This window comes from Bos indicus x Bos taurus, chromosome 21, assembly GCF_003369695.1.
Source record: "Bos indicus x Bos taurus breed Angus x Brahman F1 hybrid chromosome 21, Bos_hybrid_MaternalHap_v2.0, whole genome shotgun sequence".
Taxonomy (NCBI): domain Eukaryota; kingdom Metazoa; phylum Chordata; class Mammalia; order Artiodactyla; family Bovidae; genus Bos; species Bos indicus x Bos taurus.
Genome location: NC_040096.1, coordinates 24,015,211 through 24,035,701, shown reverse-complemented (window position 1 = coordinate 24,035,701; position 20,491 = coordinate 24,015,211). Strand labels below are relative to the sequence as shown.

At 42.0% G+C, this 20,491-nt stretch overlaps 1 protein-coding gene across 3 annotated transcripts in view; it reads left to right on the top strand.

Moving 5' to 3' along the window:
* Positions 1 to 20,491, top strand: part of EFL1 (elongation factor like GTPase 1) — a 114,036-nt gene that overhangs the window by 68,980 nt on the left and 24,565 nt on the right. For all 3 annotated transcript variants that reach the window (XM_027520651.1, XM_027520649.1, XM_027520650.1), the window contains exons 16-17: positions 17,093 to 17,224; positions 19,317 to 19,464. In XM_027520651.1, the coding sequence (XP_027376452.1) occupies positions 17,093 to 17,224; positions 19,317 to 19,464 (280 nt within the window). The remainder of the gene's footprint in view (positions 1 to 17,092; positions 17,225 to 19,316; positions 19,465 to 20,491) is intronic.

Here is a 20,491-nt window from a genome sequence, read left to right as displayed (position 1 = left end):
CCAGATTCATCATTTTTACTTCTCCTTCACTGAAGTATAGGCAATCTGAATGAGATTTCAGGGATTTTGGAAAGGATCAGAAATATCATGGCTGTTCATTGGTGCTGGAAAAATTCAATTCATCTTCTGTGCAATCCACTGATGAAGCGTGGCATAGAGGAAAAGTCCTGTCCTGGGAGTCAGGAAAACTGGACTCTTTGGAACTGCCGGAAACTGATGTGAGATCAGTCTCTCCCCTCTGTACCCTTCAGATTCCCCACCTCTGAAAGGAAGGAGCTCTAGGGAGTGCTCAGGTGTGCGTGCTCAGACACTCAGTCGTGTGTGACTGTTTGCAACCCCGTGAACTGTAGTCTGCCTGGTCCTCTGTCCATGGGATTCTCCCAGCAAAAATACTGGACTGGGTTCTCATTCCCTTCTCCAGGGGATCTTTCTGACCCAGGAATTGAACCTGCATCTCCTGCATTGGCAGGCAGGTTCTTTACCACTGTGCCACCTGGGAAGCCCAAAAACTTGCTGAAGTAGAAATCGGATGTTTCTGTCTTTAATTTAGGGACAGTGATGTTTTACAAGCAAGCTGTAAAAGTTGTGTGCAAACGTTAGATTCTTCTAGAGTAGATTTTCCCCTCCATGAAGCAGTGACCTACTTGATACATGGTACTCAATCTGGGAAGCTGGCTGTTTTCCCATCTCCCTGAGGGCTTTCCCCACAGCCTGGGGTGTTCAGTGACCGTACTGTCACTGCTCACTTCTCTTCTGCTCCCAAGCCAAATACCACAAGTCATTTTCTTCCTGTAGAATAGTAACTCAAATAGCTGAAGTACCAAGGATCAGCTTCAGCATGGGCTGCTTCGCCTTCCAGGATTCAGATGAGGGGCACATGAAGGTATTAGTGGAAAGGGCCCTTGAAAATGACTGAGACCTCCTGGAAGGAAACTGCTCCTAAGGAACGAGAAACCAGACGTGACAGGATAGTCCAGTAGCTGAGGCGTGACACCTATCACCGGATTTGCCTTGTGGCGCCCATGACGGAGACCTTCGAAGGTAGGAGTAAAGCCCGGAAGAGTTGACTCTAAGACATTGGGTCACTAGCATTGTCTGCCCTCTAAAGGCGTATGGCATTCAAAGGAAACATTGCCCCTACATCAGAGACTCCTCAGAGTTTCTGTACCGGGAGAACACAGCGCCGGAGTATCTGTGGCAGGTGTGGGCTCACGAGCCCATGAGGACCAGCCCCTGGAATTCCCAGAGACGGTGATGGTCAGGAAGGTGAAGATCCTGTGTGAACTGGTGGGGACCAGGGCACCAGTGGGATTTGGTTATTGGTCATCCAGTTCCACCTGGTCGGCACAGCCTGGGAAGTCTTGAGTCAGTGGTTCCCATTAGTCTCTATTGTGAAAGCTGCTTTATAGATGCTGAGTTGGCATTTCTGCCTTTTTTGTCATGGCAGAATTCTTTCGTTTGCCACAGGTTTCACTGGAGACAGAGCTCATTCATAAATCAGAAGGACACCTGTGGCTGTTTGAGAAAACAGAGCCAAGTGCCTTGGTAGAGTCAAGGAGGGCCGCCTGGTGTACCCTTATTGTGGGACTCCTATTTGGGGTTAGTTAGAAATGATCATCTTACGTCACAGTGTTGCTGGGATATTTGCTGAAGAGACCAATATACACAAGGCCGCCATGGATCATATTATGGAAATAGTCAACTGGAAACAACTTGCACATTACTTTGCTGACCTACTTTTCATAGCACTTACTCTGTTTTTCTTAGAGTCCAAGGAACATTTCTGATGATGGGACCTGAGATTATTTTACTCTAATGGTCCTTAGTTTTCAGCAGTGGTAGCTGGTAAAAATGGAATGAGACACTTGGAAATTCTTGGGTATTGTGTTGAATGTTTTTTATATATAAATGCAGTCTTAGAGAATTATGTGGTGTTTGCTGGAGATTGATAACCGCCCCCCGCCGCCGCCCCTTGCCCCCAGTGAAACTTGTACAGATGTGAGAGCTGAACCATAAAGAAGACTGGGCTCTGAAGAACTGATGCTTTCAAAGTGTGGTGCTGGAGAAGGCTCTTAAAATTCCCTTGGACATTAAGGAGATCAAACCAGTCAATCCTAAAGGAAATCAACCCTGAATGTTCACTGGTAGGACTGATGGTGACGCTGAAGCTCCAGTACTCTGGCTACCTGATGCAAAGAGCCGAGTCATTTGGGAAAGACCCTGACGCTGGGAAAGATTGAGGACAGGAGGTGAAGGGGGCGACAGAGGATGAGATGGTTGGATGGCATCATCAACTCAACAGACGTGAATTTGAGCAAACTCTGAGAGAGAGTGGAGTACAGGGAAGCCTGGTGTGCTGCAGTCCATGAGGTAGCAAAGAGTTGGACACAACTTAAGAGTCTGAACAAGAACAAATGAAACAGACCAAAACCCAAAGAATAGTTTTCTAAACCATTTATGTTATCTTCCAGTGGATGTTTTAAAAGGACCAACCTCTGAGTGAAGAATCAGAGTGTGAACGACAGAGGGTAGCCAGTCTCCTCCTGGATGCACTTGCTTGAATAAAGAAGTGGTTTGCTCAAGGGCAGACATGTTCAGAAGAATCTATGTAAGGACATTGAAGTGAATGGTACCTTTCATTAGTCCTCGGATGATGTGCAGAGAAAGGACACAGTAAACATGACAAACCATCCACTCTCTCTTCCTGCCAATTCTTTTTGAAACGCTCTAAAAAAGGTTTTATTAGCTGCAGCTAATGGCATCTCTGAAAGACTCAGAAGCACCTTAAATACCCATGTAATTTGTGCCAAATTACACCCTTAAGTAACTTTATTAATGCATAATAGCCATATAGAAAAGAATGCAAATCTTAAAGCACAGGTTGATGGGTTTTCATAAACTGAACATAGGCCAGCGTTGGTAGCATCCAACCCCAGAAATAGAACACTGCCCGAGTGCAGAAGCCACATGCATTTCCAGTCACTGTTACCTGCACCCTCCGCCCCAAAGAGCAGCAAGTGTCCTGGCTTCAACGTAAGTTAATTTTACATGTTTTTAAGCTTTGTACAAGCTGAGTTATAGAGAATGCATTTGGGTTGGGCTTTTTGTATTCATTCACTCCGAATGTGAGATTCATCTGTGTCATTGCACGCGGTTGTAATCTGTTCATTCTAGTAGCTGTATTGTGTGACTGCCCCCATTTTTCTGCTCTTGTGTTGGCGGACATTGTAGTTTATTTCCGGTATTGGTCTGTTAGGACTATTGTTGCTTTGAATATTCATGTGCATGTTTTTTGCTGAACATTTGTACACGTCTGTTGGAAGATAAGTTGCTGTGATAGGGCAGGTTTACGCTGAGGCCTGGTGAGTGTACAAATTTATGCTCCACCAGGAGCGCCTGCAAGTTTCAGTTGCTCCATCTCTCTGCCAACACTTGTGTTTGTTCTTGTTTGAGCCACTTTGATGTCTCTGGAGTAGTAGTTGGTTTCCCTGATAACCAGGGATGTTAAACTCGTTTTTATTTATTAACTATTGATTCTTGCTCATTTGTGAATTGTCATTAAGTCTTTATCTACATTTTTTTTTTAAGATTGTCTGCCTTTTTCTAGTGATTTGTAGGCATTCTTTATATCTTCTGAGTAAAATCCTGCTTTAATTATTTTCACTTGTTTTTCTAACTGAGTCTACACTAATCCAGCTCTTACTAGATTCCTTTGTTCTTTATAGAGCATTTTGATTTCTTTACAATACCAGTAGGTTCATCCGTGTTGCTGATGGGATTATTTTGGCTGAGTAATATTCCATTGTGTATATGTACCACATCTTCTCTATTCAGTCCTCTGTCGGTGGACATCTAGGTTGCTTCTGTGTCTTGGCTATTGTAAATAGTGCTGCAGTGAACGTTGGAGTGCATGTGTATTCTTCAAATTAAGATTTTCTCTGGGTATATGCCCAGGACTAGGATTGCTGGGTCATATGGTAGTTCTATTTTAGTTTTTTAGGGAATCTCCATACTTTACCAGTTTACATACTCACCAGCAGTGTAGGGAGGGTTCCCTTTTCCCCACACCTCGCTAGCATTTATTGTTTGTAGACTTTTTGATGATAGCCATTCTGATTGGTGTTAAGTAATACCTCATTGTAGTTTTGATTTGCATTCTCTAATAATTAGTGATGTTGAGGATCTTTTCATGTGCTTTTTGGCCATCTGTATGTCTTCTTTGAAGAAATGTTTAGATCTCCTGGACATTTTTTCATGGGATTATTTGGGTTTTCTGATATTGAGCTGCATGAGCTGTTTGTATGTGTTGGAGATTAATCCCTCATCAGTTGCTTCATTGCACGTCTTTTCTCCCATTCTGAAGGTTGTCTTTTTATTATGTTTATGGTTTCCTTTGCTGTGCAAAAGCTTTCAAGTTTAATTAGCTCCCTTTTATTTATTTTTGTTTTTATTTTCACTACTCTAGGAGGTGGATCAAAAAAGATCTTGCTGCAATTTATGTCAAAGAGTGTTCTGCCTATGTTTTCCTCTAAGAGTTTTTTAGTGCCCGGCCTTACCTTTAGGTCTTTAATTCAATTTCGAGTTTTTGTGTATGGTGTTGGAGAAGGAAATGGCAACCCACTCCCATATCCTTGCCTGGAGAATCCCATGGACAGAGGAGCCTGGCAGGCTACAGTCCGTAGGGTCGCAAAGAGTCAGACACAACTAAAGTGACTTAACACATGGTGTTAGGGAATATTCTAACTTTGTTCTTTTACGTGTAGTTGTCTCGTTTTCCTACCACTACTTATAGAAGAGACTGTTGTTTCTCCATTGTGTAGTCTTACCTCCTTTGTCATAGGTTAAGGACCATAGGTACGTGGTTTATCTCTGGGCTTTCTGTCTTGTTCCATTGAGCTATGTTATGGTTTTGTGCCAGTACCATCCTGTTTCTTTTCATTATTATTTTTATTATGTTTTTATTGGACTGTAGTTGTATTACAATGTTGTATTTGTCAGTACCATACTGTTTTGATTACTGTAGCTTTGTTGTACTATTAACATTTAAAAAAATTCAATCAAAAATTCTTACTTCACTGATTTTTGACGTGATCAGGCCACAATAACAGAACCCGTTGAAAGCTGCTGCTTACAGAGAAGTAATGGATTCACTGGCAAAAGTATTGGCTTGGATTAAAATAACCTGTATTTGCTTAAAATTTTATTAGCATTCTAGCATTGTTATCTTTTCACCTTAGGAATTAATTTCTTCAGTGAGTTCTGATATCAAGTAAGTTGTACGTTTGCCATGCCACAGTAACTGTGCTGTGTCAAGACTTAGACACGGTAGCAGTGGTCACAAAATTCTCCAGCTCCAAGGTTCAGGGATTGGAATAAATTATCAGCAATAATGTGACTGAGTTTTAAAAATGTTTTAGGAGTGCTTATAATATTAAATGAGGGAAATCTATGGGATCTTGGTTGGCTTCATCTCTGCCGCCTCCGTGGTGCTCAGCACAGACCTATAAATGTAGAAATTTGTTGACATAAATCTTAACAAGCTCAGGAATTCTGTGACATATTCCTTTGCTAACTCTTTTGAGCCCTACTCTCAGATTAATAATGACATCAGGGCTTCTCTGGTGGCTCAGCAGTAAAGAACCCTCCTGCCAATGCAGGGGACGTGGGTTCAATCCCTGGGTTGGAAAGATCCTCTGGAGAAGGAAATGGCAACCCACTCCAGTATTCTTGCCTGGAGAATCCCAGGGACGGAGGAGCCTGGCGTGCTGCAGCCTAAGGGGTCGCAAAAGAGTCAGACACGACTGAGCAACTAACAACAACAGTGTAGGGTTCAGTAGGCCCCACTAAATTCCGTAATTCCTGAATTGACTTTGAGGAAAATGTTCACCACTGAAAAAGTGATCATTATAGATGATAAAGGGCACAGAGGTGGCATTAGGTGACACAGGCTCACTTCTCATGCCAAGGCAGCCTGTGGGTGGACCTGGAGATTAGGGGCTTCCCGTGGAACGGAGGGTGAGCAGGGCCTTGAGTCTGAGGCTGCCGTATGCCCCGCTCTCAGGACCTTGATTAACCTCAAGAAACATTCCAGCTCCCTATCGGGTAGGAATCCAAGACTCCCTCCGCGCACACCAGCCTCCAGGGAAGTCCATGGCTGGCAGTCTAGAGGTGAGAGCCGTTTCGATTTCTAGGGCCTAAATTGGCTAATGCAAATGTAATGTGTTTACGACATAATCCCAGGGTTTATGGCTGTGTGATAATTCAAACAGTGCAAGTATTCAAGGTGCTGAAGCCTCAGAAAGGTTGTTTTCTTACTGTTTAAGAAAATTTTTTTGTTGTTTTACGATAAAGTAACCTGCTCAGCTGGTAAAGAATCCACCTGCATTGCAGGAGACCTGGGTTTGATCCCTGGGTTGGGAAGATCCCCTGGAGATGGGAAAAGCTGCCCACTCCAGTATTCTGGCCTGGAGAATTCCATGGACTGTATAGTCCGTGGGGTCGCAAAGTGTCAGACTTGACTGAGCAACTTTCACTTTGACCCTGCAGTGGTAAACGTTCCAGTCTGACTACACTAGACGACAGACCGAGTTAGATACATGCTTGTAGTCACCGTGCGTGTGGTGGCCGTGGCCGCAGCGTCGTGCTCACGTACCGTGCTGATGCCTCGGCGCCAGAAGTGGCTGCTGCTAAAACAGTGACTGGCTCATCTTCATGGTGAATAGAATAGAACTCCTGAAAATGCAGCACGTGTTCATTTGTGCCAGAAGTACCTTGTTTTTTAAATGGAGTTAAATTTAAACTCAGATCATTATAAACAGGCTTATCTAGAATACTCAGAAGCCACGCAGCTTAGGAAAATTCTTTGTGCGGGATGTTTGCACATGCTCCAAGGCCCTCATCTTTGGCCCTGCCCACGAGTGCCGGCAGTCGGCCCCAGCCAGAAATGCCCCCGCCACTTACCAAATCACCCAGGGTTGTACCATTGTTTGTGGTGTGTTCCTGGTACACTAGTGAGCCTTCTGCTCACACTGATTTGGGAAATAAAGCAGAAATCAAACCAGTGAGTAGCACATCTACCGTATTTGGCGGAATATCACAAACGTGTTCTCTCACTTGATTCATATGATTGTAGCAATTTTTGTTCCCATTTCCAGTTCATAAGACCTATGATTTCTGCACATACTTGCCAGCATGTGGATTCTTCAGGTTTATACCAGTTGTACCGGTGTCAAATAGTATCTCATGGTTTTCATTTACATTAACTTACTATTAATGAGATTAATTTTTTTGTTATGTTTTTTGAGTGTTTTGAGCTTCCTTTTCTTCTGGTCTCTTTTCTTAAAGCTGTTTATATTCTTTGCCTACATTCCTGTTGGTTGCCTTCCTTTTCATGGATTTGTACTAGTTCTTTATATGTTGTGCCTGCTGATCCTTTGTCTTGTTTTGACATTGAAATCATCTGTTTTATAACTTTTTACTTTGTTTATGGTATTTTTGTTTTATAGATTTTATAATATAGTAAGACTTTACAGTCTCATGATGTCATCCTGACTTGTGCTTTCAAGTCCACATGAAATTTATTGTTCTAGATGGCATATGGTATAGATACAGCTGTATTATTTTTTCCATTTCATTAACTTTTTCACTTTCACACATACGTGTTTCTGGGCTCTTCATTCATTTCTGTTGATCTGTTATCAAATAGACCACCACTGGTACATTGTGTATACAATCTTTTTTTTTAAGTTGTGTTGATTTCTCAAGAACAGAGTTATGAACTGACACTTGCTATTTTTCTTTAATTTGCTCTACAGTTAACAGAAATGGCTCACAGTTTGAAGTGGCCTCTACAGTTTCAGTGGTCATTCAGTTCTTCTTTTGTTTTCTTCCTTAGGTCATTTCAGTTAGAATCTTTTGTATACTTGTGATGAAGTTGCCATTTCATCCAGAAGTGTCTCTGTCTCCTGTTTTTAATTGGAAATATTTTTAGTTTAAAGCTAGAAGAAATCCAGTTACAGTTTCCCAGTTGTACAAAGTCATCTCTCTCTTTTTTTAAAATCTTGAAACAAATTTCTGTTATTGTTTAAAATTGTACTAGGCGTTTTATTTTCCTTACATTCTAAACATCCTACATTTCCTCCATTTTATTGAAATCTTTGAATTGGAATCACATCTTTGAGGGAGCATCACTTAAAACCATGTGTTACTATACAAAATATAAATTTAGGTCAGTGGGATGGGATTCAAAGCTTATAAATGGATATGATTATAAGCTTGTGCCTTTCAAGAAGTTGTTACAACCTTCATTACAGTTAACTAACTAATGGTATATATAAAAAATTAAATATGCTCTTCATACATACACCAGAAAACCCTAATTAACAAAACTGTTACTAAGACAGCTGCTGATACTACCATGACCATTATAGCCACTACCTCCATTTATGAGTGCTGACTCTGTGCCAGGGACTCTCTTATTCTTTTAACTTACTTGAGGCTCATGGTAACCCTACGAAAGTATCATGTGCCATAAGTATATATGGAAACTAAAACTAGAGAGGGATCAGGTCACTGGCATAAGGTTAGAGCTTTAATTAAATTCAGATCCCTCTGATTCCAAATCGAACATAACAAGAATGCGTGTTGCCTAAGGAAAAAAACTGATGACAGTTGCACGATCTCGGAGAAATGGGCACGAACGGGGTGCCGATGTCTTCATTCCTGCTTTCTGATCCTCACTGCAGCTGTGGGTAATGACTTTGGATTCTCACCTGGGCCTCCACTGTTGCCTTTTCCCCCACTCAGCACTCAGAGTTATCTCAGATACTCCTGAGTGTCAGCTTCCCTGGGAAGTCTGTAACTTCTCAATTTCTCTCCCCACATAAACACACCTTGTATTGTTCCTGTTGTGACACTTACTACATTACATTGTAATTGCTTGTTCATCTGCCTTTGTCCCCCTTCAGATTTTTCCCCCCTATTTTTTGACCGCACATGGCATGGGGATCTTAGTTCCCTGACCAGGGATCATGCCCCCTGCAGTGGAAGCTCAGAGTCTTAACCACTGGACCACCTGGGAAGTCCCCCAGGTTTACCTGTTCATTGAAGAAACTTTATGAAGTGCCCAGTTGTGCCCCTGCCCTTAAAACTAAGTTATTAGAAAAGTAACTGAATATTGAATCAATTTCAGTTCTTTGAAAGCACAACTTTATAAGCTCTGGAGTTTAGACGCCAAATAGAAAAAGCTCAAAAAGATACTAAAAAGAAAAAATAGAAGCAAAATAAACGGGGAAATTGTAGCCTGAAGGAAAAAATGTGGTGGGTTAAAGTGTTTATTACATAAAGAACTAGTAAAAATGGTAGGAAAAAATTATGAACCTCAAGAGTTGAGAAATGCTTTGACTAAATAATCATCTGCTTAGTTTTCCAAGTTAGAAATCTGGATTGCATCCTCGTTTCTCCTTGTCCCTTCTTTCCAATTCCTAAGTAACCACCAAGACGTGACAGCTTACCCTCGCTTCTCTAGTTCATCTATGGTCTTCCACATCCACACCCTTCAGAGTAAAGTCTAAACTCAGGTTGATATGCACATCTCTTGACAATCTGTCTCTGCTTTTGTTCAGCCTCCTGTTTCACTAGCCCCCCAACTGTGTTCTGTGCACCAGGTATTCTGAAACTACTTTGGGTTCCCATCGCATCCCAGCACTTTTGTATTAATATATGCTGGGTTCCTTCCCCATAGTCCTTTACGTATATTTCCGTTCTAATGGAAAATGTCATTTTCAAATATTTTAATTATGTGCATCATCCTTTCTCCCGGGTTAGCATCAGTAGATTCTTTATCATGACATCACATGCCAAGAGACAACCAGAAGACTGTTTTATACTGGCTGCCCTTTCATTCACCCTGAGATAGACCATTCGGCACCATTCAGGTACTCTGTGTTGCCTCCAGGTCCAAGATGAAATTTCTTCCCCTGTTGAATCCTAGACCCTTCCAACCATGTTAATTCCCTTGGTGACGGCCAGCTCTACCAAGTGATACTGTTTCACAGGAATGGTAGTTGGGGGCATAAATGAAAGTGGTCCTGATGCACAAATTGAAGCTCCACAGTGAACCCTAATTATAGCTCCCTTAACCTGGTTCAGGACCCTGACGCCAAGTTTCCACCTGTTCTCAAGTATAGACAAAGACAGCAAGCCTACACAGTGCTTTAAATAAAAACAAAAAAAAGGTTTTGGTTCTTAAGGTGTTACATTTTCCATTTATTGTAGTCTCTATGTTGAGAAAAAGGCCCCAGATTCTGATGAAACTTTCTTAAAAACTGTTATTAGCTGGTTATGAGCTCCATCTGTCCCTAGGAGAAGAAAAAAAAATCCTGACACAGTGATGTCATTTTGCGAGAGTTTTCCCTTGGGCCTCCTATAACACCAAGAAGCTAAAGGGCAGTTGATTTAAGAAACGTGTTTAGCATAATGGACAGACTTGATAATCCTCTGAAAACGTTAGCAATACTGGTCTGTGCTGGAGATGCTAGGCAAGCAGGCTTGGAAAAGGCCCATTTCTTATTTATTCTATCATAGCTGCCTGCCTGCTGCCTCCATGACAAGGGTTATAAAGCGCATGGACCGCCTGATAGCCTTTGACTCTCAGAGAGTAGAATCCGAGTTTGATGGGAAAGGTGCAGAATAAAGACACGAATGAGAGGCAGAGGATGTGGGCTTCCTTGGTGTTCAAAGACAGAAGGACCAGAACAAAGGTTTTCTGGGTTCTCAACAACTGCTCGGCGAACCTGTACTTTAGAAAAGACATTTTTTATGTGTGATAGTTGTCTAACCCTCGTGTGTCTTCTAAAGCAGTGTTTATTCCTGTCACAGGCCTGAGGCTCTATAGATGTCCACGGTACATACCTTGGATTTACTGTGAAGATTTAAAGGAATCCATTAACTTGGGCTTATTAAACAATTTAAGAGAAACAGGCTGGTGGTTCTGGGTGAAGTGATGTTAAAGTTGGCCTGAAATAAAACTTTGGAGATTAGGTGACCATATTCTGTCCAGAGCCCTAACATGTTTTACCACAAAGTTTTTTTTTTTTTTTTCGATTCCAATAATATTTTTATACCGGCAATGAAAGAGCACTTTACACATCTAAACTTTGCTAAAGATAGTAATGCCGTCCTCTGTCCAGACAGCTCACAGTCTCGTCCCCACGAAGCGGCGTTAGAACTCAGTAGTGACTTCACCATGTTCCTGCTGCCAGTGTGACCTCATTTTCGACTGATTCAACCTGTGCAGCAGGGGGTCGTTAAAGGAAAACAGTTGTCGACAAAAGGCCCACCGGTCTCTCCAGCCCCACACAGTATTTTCAGTCTCACATCATAAAAGCTGTGCCCCTTTATGTTGCTTGTTTATGGAATACTTTTTAAACAATTTGTATACAGATATTAAAGGTTACTTTCCATTTACAGTTGTTACAACGTATTGACGCTACTCCCCGTATGGTATAATACATCCTATGCCTATTGTACACGCAGTACTTTTGTGCCTGTCCTCCCCTTCCTCTGCATTGCCCTCGTCCCTCCCCACTGGGAGCCACTAGTTTGTTCTCCATATCTGGGAGTCTGCTTCTTTGTTGTCCTTTTTAGATTCCAAGAATAAGTGATATCATACAGTATTTGTCTTTCTCTGACTTATTTCAGTTAGCATAATGCCCTCCGAGTGCTTCCTTGTTGCTGCAAATGGCAATATTTTCATTCTTTTTATGGCTTAGTAGTATTCCATTATATACATACAGTCTTTATCCATTCATAGCCAAGATATGCTTCCAAATCTTGGCCACTGTAAATAACATATTTACTTTTTATTTGAAATATCTTTTTGCGTATCATCATATGCGAATGATATGACCAATAAGGGGTTAATATCGAACATATATAAACAGCTAGTATAACTCAACATAAAAATCAATGTGACTAAAAACATGGGCCAGAGAATTAAATAGATATTTTTCCAAAGGGGAAACAGATGGCCAACAGACCCTTGAAAAGATGCTCAGCATCGCTAATTATCAAAGAAGCGCAAATCAGAAGCATGATGAGACACCAGCTCACACCTGTCAGAATGGCCATCATCAAAAACAACACAGATAACAAATGTTGGTGAGGATGTGGAGAAAAGGGAACCCTTCTACACTGTTGGTGTGAACGGGAATTGGTACAGCCACTGGACAGCAGTGTAGGAGTTTCTCAAAAACTAAAAATGGAATCATTTGTAACAGGAAACAGAGACAGTCTGGAAAAAAATTTTGGTCTGACGGTGTTTGCAAAAATGCTGATTTTTTATTAAGAAGCATTTGAAGGGTATGGTATGCACTCTTGTAAGGGCCAGTGTGCCCAGTGGGAGAACTCAGTGTTGACTCGGGTGTCACCCCAGTCTGTGAGCTAGAGTTTATGAGTGCATGCTCAGTCGTGTCTGATTCTTTACGATCCCATGGACTGTAACCCGATTGGCTCCTCTGTCCATAGGCTTTCCCAGACAAGAGTACTGGATTGGGTTACCACTTCCTCATCCAGGGGATCTTCCCAACCCAGGGATTGAACTGGTGTCTCTTGCATCTCCTGCATTGGCAAGCAGATTGTTTACCACTGAGCTACCTGGAAGGCCCAAGCTAGAGTTCACTCTCCCAAAATAGCTAATATTCCTTGTTATCTAGAGAAGAATTAGGACCAGCAAGGACTCGGATCCTTCATCTACAGTCAGACAAAAGTTACTGGCGTTTGTATGAAAACAAGCTAGAATTCTTGCTGTTCAGTAAATTCTGTTTGCTCCGTATTCCTCAGCCTGTTTTTTTTTTTTTTTTCTTTTCTTTAAATCATACGCTTTTTTAGAAATATGCATGGAAAAAACTTTGCATCCTCTTTAATCCTTGAAACAAATTCATGCAGTGCTAATTTTACATATTTTTTTTCTGGCCTATCACTTCTCCTGTTTCAAAAATTCTAAAATAATTCCCTGAAGGGAACATGTCCTTCAGCCCTGATCTCAGTTGAAAAATGCTTGAGCAGGTGTACTGTATGTGAAGGGATCATTCCTCCTTAACTGATTCAGTTGTGATTTAAACAAGTGAAGTGAAAATTCCATGATTTAAATAGGGAAAAAAAAAAGGCAGAGAATTATATGGAAATGTTGTTGTTGTTCAGTCACTAAGTCATGTCCAACTCTTTGTGACCCCATGAACTACAGCATGTCAGGCATCCCAGAGTTCGCTCAAATTCATGTCCATTGAGTCAGTGATGCTATATGGAGATTATAACAGTGTAAATTATGTGTGCCAATAGAGGAAGGACTAAAAAGGAAATATATCAAATGAATATAGTGACAATATTAGAAAGGTATTACATGGGGATATGGTGGTTTGTTTTATTTTTTTCAATTTTTGTTTATTTATTTATTTGGCTGCACTGGGTCTTAGTTGTGGCATGTGCGATCTTTAGTTTTGTCATGCAAATTCTTAGTTGCAGCTTGTGGGATCTAGTTCCCTGACCAGGGATCGAACCCCGACTCCCTGCAATGAGAGCAAAGAGTATTAGGCACTGGACCACCAGGGAAGTTCCGGTGTTTTTTTTGTTTTGTTTTGTATCTGAATTTGTATGCAGGTCAAGAAGCAACAGTTAGAACTGGACATGGAACAACAGACTGGTTCCAAATAGGAAAAGGAGTTCGTCAAGGCTGTATATTGTCACCCTGTTTATTTAACTTATATGCAGAGTACATCATGAGAAACGCTGGACTGGAAGAAACACAAGCTGGAATCAAGATTGCCGGGAGAAATATCAATAACCTCAGATACGCAGATGACACCACCCTTATGGCAGAAAGTGAAGAGGAACTAAAAAGCCTCTTGATAAAAGTGAAAGTGGAGAGTGAAAAAGTTGGCTTAAAGCTCAACATTCAGAAAACGAAGATCATGGCATCCAGTTCCACCACTTCATGGGAAATAGATGGGGAAACAGTGGAAACAGTGTCAGACTTTATTTTGGGGGGCTCCAAAATCACTGCAGATGGTGACTGCAGCCATGAAATTAAAAGACGCTTACTCCTTGGAAGGAAAGTTATGACCAACCTAGATAGCATATTCAGAAGCAGAGACATTACTTTGCCAACAAAGGTTCGTCTAGTCAAGGCTATGGTTTTTCCTGTGCTCATGTATGGATGTGAGAGTTGGACTGTGAAGAAGGCTGAGCACCGAAGAATTGATGCTTTTGAACTGTGGTGTTGGAGAAGACTCTTGAGAGTCCCTTGGACTGCAAGGAGGTCCAACCAGTCCTTTCTGAAGGAGATCAGCCCTGGGATTTCTTTGGAAGGAATGATGCTAAAGCTGAAACTCCAGTACCTTGGCCACCTCATGCGAAGAGTTGACTCATTGGAAAAGACTCTGATGCTGGGAGGGATTGGGGGCAGGAGGAGAAGGGGACAACAGAGGATGAGATGGCTGGATGGCATCGCTGACTCGATGGATGTGAGTCTGAGTGAACTCCGGGAGTTGGTGATGGACAGGGAGGCCTGGCGTGCTGCGATTCATGGGGTCGCAAAGAGTCGGACACGACTGAGCGACTGATCTGATCTGATCTGATCTGACATCATTTTTAAAACAGAAAGCTTGTTTTAAAATGTGTTTTGTATAAATATAAAGTTCTATACTTAATAATTATCTGACAGTGCAACAAGAAATTCTCAAAGTGATTTTTAAATCATTTTATTGTGATTCACCCAAATAACTCCAATGACTGTCATTGGAGCATAATCTTTTCCTTAAAATCTTAATCTTGACTAGGAATATTGACTTTTTGTTTTTCTGTTTCTAGGGGAGTTGCAATCATGTTCACAAATCTGGGCATATCTAAGTAACAAGAATAGCAAAAATGTAAACCAGAAGGTTTTAAAGAGACAGTGTTCAGAATATAGTGACCATCTGCAGCCTGCTTCCCTGGTGACACAGAGGAGAGACCAGCATTTATTTTTTCCTTGAAACCATGTGCTATCTGAGCAGGAAGGAAGTGCCTGCTCGCCAGAGGTCAGAGCAGGATGGATGAGGTTTGAGGGGGAGTATTTACTATAAGGTTGTCCTCACCCCCTGTATTCATGGCAGATGTTGTTATTTCTAGTAGACTTGATGGAAACTTGGGCAGGCCCAGGTCTGCTGTGGTACGTAAGAGACATTAACAGTAAGCCATGGCCAGGCATAGATGTCTCTGTGTGCTGGGCCAGGACGCACAGCAGTAAGAAGTGTAGACCTTGACCAAGGAAATGAACCGGCGGCACCTTGGAGACATAAGTCTGAAGAGGGTCCCCTGCACAGGAAAGTTCTAGCAGTCATGTCATGAGTTAAAGTCAGAGGACCTAATGAGGTTTAGTGTGAGACAGAAAGGGATTAAAAGGGCCTGACAGATAGATGCCTCTGAAACCCAAAGGGTAGTTGGTAAAAGTGGAAGAAGCATGTTTTCTGTGGACCTTTGAGGAATGGAACTCAGAACAGTGTGTAGAGATGGGGGAGACATGCTCCAGCCCAGTGTGAAGAAGGTGTTCCTATAGCTGGAGTGACCCTGTAGTGTAGTGGGGAGAGTGATGCCTGGAGACTTCCAGAAGGGGCAGCTGGAGGGGGCTTTTCACCCGGTGTGATCAGACTCAGAGAGACCTCTGCCACCTTCTGGGCTTGTGTGTCAGAAAGCTCTGCTTCAGTTCCCTCCTCCAGGATGGGTGGTCCATGGTGCGGCACCACAGCACCCTGTACCTTTACATCCATTTGTGAGCCGACAGCAGCAGAGTTGTTTCCTTTCCATACTTGTCTCTAAGCTGGAGATGGAGAAGCAGGATGCTGCTTGAATATCCCTGCCCCTTTCACCTGTCACTTTCTCCTAAAACAGGTGGCCTCTCCTTCCATGCCCTCTTTAACGTTTACCTTATGGACAGGGAGGCCTGGCGTGCTGCGATTCATGGGGTCACAAAGAGTCGGACACGACTGAGCGACTGAACTGAACTGAACTGAAACCAAAAGCATAAAAGTGGCCCTTCTATGTGTTTCTTAAAGTGAAAGTGAAATTTGTTCAGTCATGTCTGACTCTTTGCTACCCTATGGGTTATACAGTCCGTGGAATTCTACAGGCAAGAATGCTGGAGTGGGTAGCCTTTCCTTTCTCCAGGGGATCGTCCCAACCCAGGGATCGAACCCAGGTCTCCCACATTGCAGGTGGATTCTTTACCAGCTGAGCCAACAAAGGAAGCCCAAGAATACTGGAGTGGGTAGCCTATCCCTTCTCCAGCAGATCTTCCGCGTTGCAGGTGGATTCTCTACCAGCTGAGCTATCAGGGCAGCCCATGTGTTTCTTAATTTGTTCTAAAGTGTTGTCTGCTCTTACTCTGGATGTGAGGTTCAGTATGACCCCTTCATCTCACTTTTGGAGGCATTCTCTCTGTTCCTGTCTGTTCAAAGACAAATATGTATCCTTTAGAGCAGGGGTCCCCAACCTTTTTGGCACCAGGGACCAGTGTCATGGAAAACAGTTTTTTCACAGACTGGGGTGTGGGGATGATTTCAGGATGATTCAAGTACATTATATTTATTGTGCACTTTATTTCTAGTCTGCTGCCACCAGCCGATCTGATAGGAGATCCCAGTATGCAGCCCAGAGCATGGAAACCCCTTCTCTAGAAGCTTATGCAACTCCCAGCTGGGAGCCTGAAGTGGATCAGAGCAGGAGAGGGATGAGGTGTGGGGTAGCTGATACTCTGGTCTGAAAGTCTCTAAAATTCTGTTTACCCGCATGCAAGTCAATTTGGCAAAAGAGATTATTTCAGTAGAGACTCATCTTCATCAAATTAATGTATTTAAAAATTTTAGAGTTCCAATTTAAAAAGTAATTGATGTCTTCAGACATATGTATCTGGACAGGATCACTGCCGTGGTCACGTTTTAGCCTGATTTCTTAAGTGTTTTTTATCTGTGACATATATACTGGGTTGACGTTATTTTTCTAACATAAATTCAGAGTTTGTCTTCTTTTGTTGACTCCATGGGTCTTTTCCTCCCCGCAGGAATTGGAGGCCTTCAGGACTTTGTGCTGAAGTCGGCCACACTGTGTACCTCACCATCCTGCCCGCCATTCATACCTCTCAACTTCGAAGCCACCCCTATTGTGAGGGTTGCTATTGAACCGAAACACCCAAGTAAGATGGCCTCGTTTTTAAAAGCATGTGATGTTCATTACGTTTTTTAAATACATGCATTTAATGCTTGGTTTCTCCTGGTTTTTTTCAGTAGTAGACTGTCAGTTTTCCTGGAGGTACATAACAGGGGTATATAACTCACAGAGCCATAAGACCATATAGACCACCACCATTTTCCAGGGGAATCTAACCTCTCTCTTAGGAATCTGGCATCTTTAGGCACCTTTGCTATCCAGGGAGACTTTATCTTCTTTTTTATGGCAGAAACGGCGTCATCTCTGCATCCCCCAGAACCCTGGCACAGGGTCATGTCTCAGCAGAGCTCATGTTTTATGTGACTGGTTCTTTAGAATCTTATGCAAGACTGCTTGATTGAGAATTCACATCTGCTCCCCCGTGGGTGTGCTAGATCATCTGGCATTCCCTTTGTGTTTGGAAAGCACTCCCTGCCCCTTTCTGTCTGGCTGTGTGATAGCCACACACACCAGGCCCTATAGGATTAATAACTAATACTTAGTCTTCGGTTCCTACCATGTGCCTGACCAATCCTCACTGACTCTTGTACTTTACTTCCTGTGACTGTCACTCACCCCCTGTTCCCCGTGACTCTGCTGCCAGCATTCAGGGGTAGCCAGTGAAGTGTCTTCCAGACTGCTCTAGGGGAACCAGAGAGCAAACGTGTGATTTGCTCACAAACACAGATTTCTGTTGACGTGTGTAGTAGCTCACTGCCCCTGTATCTGTATATCCCCTCTCTCCTCAGAGCTGGGCCCTCAGAAAGCTTGTCTCTGCCCCAGGTTCTGAGACATATCCTAGCTACTGAGGATCCCAGAGACCCTTAACAGATAAGTATGATGGTACAGGGAAACCCAAATGAACTTTTTGGCCAGCCCAATCACTTGTGATTGTGGTTTATAATTCTGTTGGTTACCTAGGACTGCCTAACATGTTACTCCAAAATTTGGTGACTTGAGAGAACAGTAACTACTCCTATTATTCTTGGCGATTCTTCTGGTCAAGAGTTCTGGAAGGGTTCAGTTAGGGGGCCTTATGCAGTTGTAGTTGTGTGTAACCACAGGCCGCAGCCATCTGAAGGTGTACCTGGACTTGCAAGGTGGTTCACTCACAGGGTCTCACAAGTCGGTGCTCACTGGGGACCTGGGTTCCTCCACAGGGACCTCTCCTCACAGCTGCTTGGTGATCCTGGAGTGCAGTGTGGTGACTGGCTTTCACCAGGAGTCCAGGACACTAAAGCAGAAGCCTTCTGTGATCTGCCTTAGGAGTCACATTCCAGTCTGCAGTGTTGTGTTGATCCGACGGGCCAGCCCGGTTCCCTGTGGGAGAGGACTGCGCTGGGTGTGACTAGCAGAAGACGAGGGTGACTTGGGGCCATCTTAGAGTCTGCCTTCCACAATGAGGCTTCATTATTTTTTAAAACCTTACCATAACACTTTGTAAGATAGCTGCACAGATCTGTTTCTAGGCTCCATTTATTGTAGCCCTTAATATTAGTGACTTATTACTGAAAAATGCACCTCACAAAGTTACACACAGTCCAATGGAAGACATGCGTTATTGGCTTTACTAAGTCATGATATCAGTTTTTACAGGGCCACTTACCAGTTACACAGATTTTGATGAAATGAAGATGGTGATTTTTTTTTCTGACCTCAGTTTTTCTCATACTAATTAGAATACTGATTTTATAGTTTTATAGGTACTATATGGAAAGAGTTCTGTTACACTTCTACGTATATATACATTTGTAATATATTTTGGTGATTTACAAGTAATAATGGTAATTTATATCTGCTGAGAGTTTGAAGAAGTGGTATGGATCAGCTTTGGGAGCCTTGATGATAAGTTTGTGACATGTGTCTCATGTTAGCTGTCTGTACAAATAAATTATTAGAAGATAGTTTTCTTCACATTGCTGTATTATTTGGAAAAATAGAGTAAACCATTGTTGTAAAAGTTCATCACATTATGCTTTTCCCTTCAGAATTTGTCATGAGTTTTCCCATGGATGCTGTCTTTAGGTTATGTCAGTCCTTACCTTGTATTTAATCAGTATTTCATTTTGTTAATCTAGGTGAAATGCCTCAACTCGTCAAAGGAATGAAGCTGTTAAACCAAGCTGATCCTTGTGTCCAGGTTTTCATTCAGGAAACAGGAGAGCACGTTTTAGTCACAGCAGGGGAAGTCCACCTTCAGCGCTGCCTGGATGACTTGAAAGAAAGGTTAGGTGGCGACCGAGATGGAGCCCCAATCGGTGGGGTGTCTTAGTGTTTGCTAAGCCCCTTGAACGTATACTGTTGTTTGCTGTTGGAGAAAAATTGAGTGCCCTCAACTTAAACATGAATTGTTATTGTGTTATTGGACCATAGATTTACTTTTACTAATAGTATTCACTGCTCTGCTTGCATGATTTTGCATTTTTAGTGTAAGTCATAAAATATTTTCATAAATACGTATTTAAGCATATACACACACAGCATGTCGGGGCAACAAAACAAAATCATATTTTGTGAACTTAGACTGTAGTTAGGATAGACTTCCTTATTGATGTCATCTCTGCAGTAGAGACCTTCAGTAAATCTGCATATTTTTCTATCATAGTGATATGTAAGTGTCATAAAATAGGCATAACTATTCCCAAATAACTTTTTGTGAGTTGTGTTTTTCCTGTTTATTCCAAAGGTAATATATGTTTATTACAGCAATTAGGAAAATACAGAAGAATAAAAAGAATCATTCAGTTACCATGCAGAGATAATTATGACCATTACATTTGGGTTGATAAATCCCTAGTCTGTTCTATGCATACTCAAATATCTACAGATATCTATATATACAGCTCTGATTATTTGGTTCAGATAAACTGCTAACTGCTAACAACTGCTAACTGCTAACAACTGCTAACTCAGAAGGTAGCATATTATATTGCTGGCATATTTTTTAGGCTTATAATCCATATTATCCTTAAAGTCTGTACCAATTTACACTGTAACTAGCAAAATGTACTTGGAAGTGTTCCTTTTCCCAAACTTTTGGCAGCCCTGTATATCATAATTTTTTATATTTTCATCAGTCTGGAAGACAAATGTTTGTTCATTGTTAATATACACTTTCTGTGCTTAGTTATGATACTGAAACATTTTTTAATGTATTTATTGATCATTTGTTTTTCTTTGATGAATGGCCCTATAGTGGCCTTCTTTGCTTTTGTTTTTCAATTTTCTGGGACTTTAATAACCATAATCATTA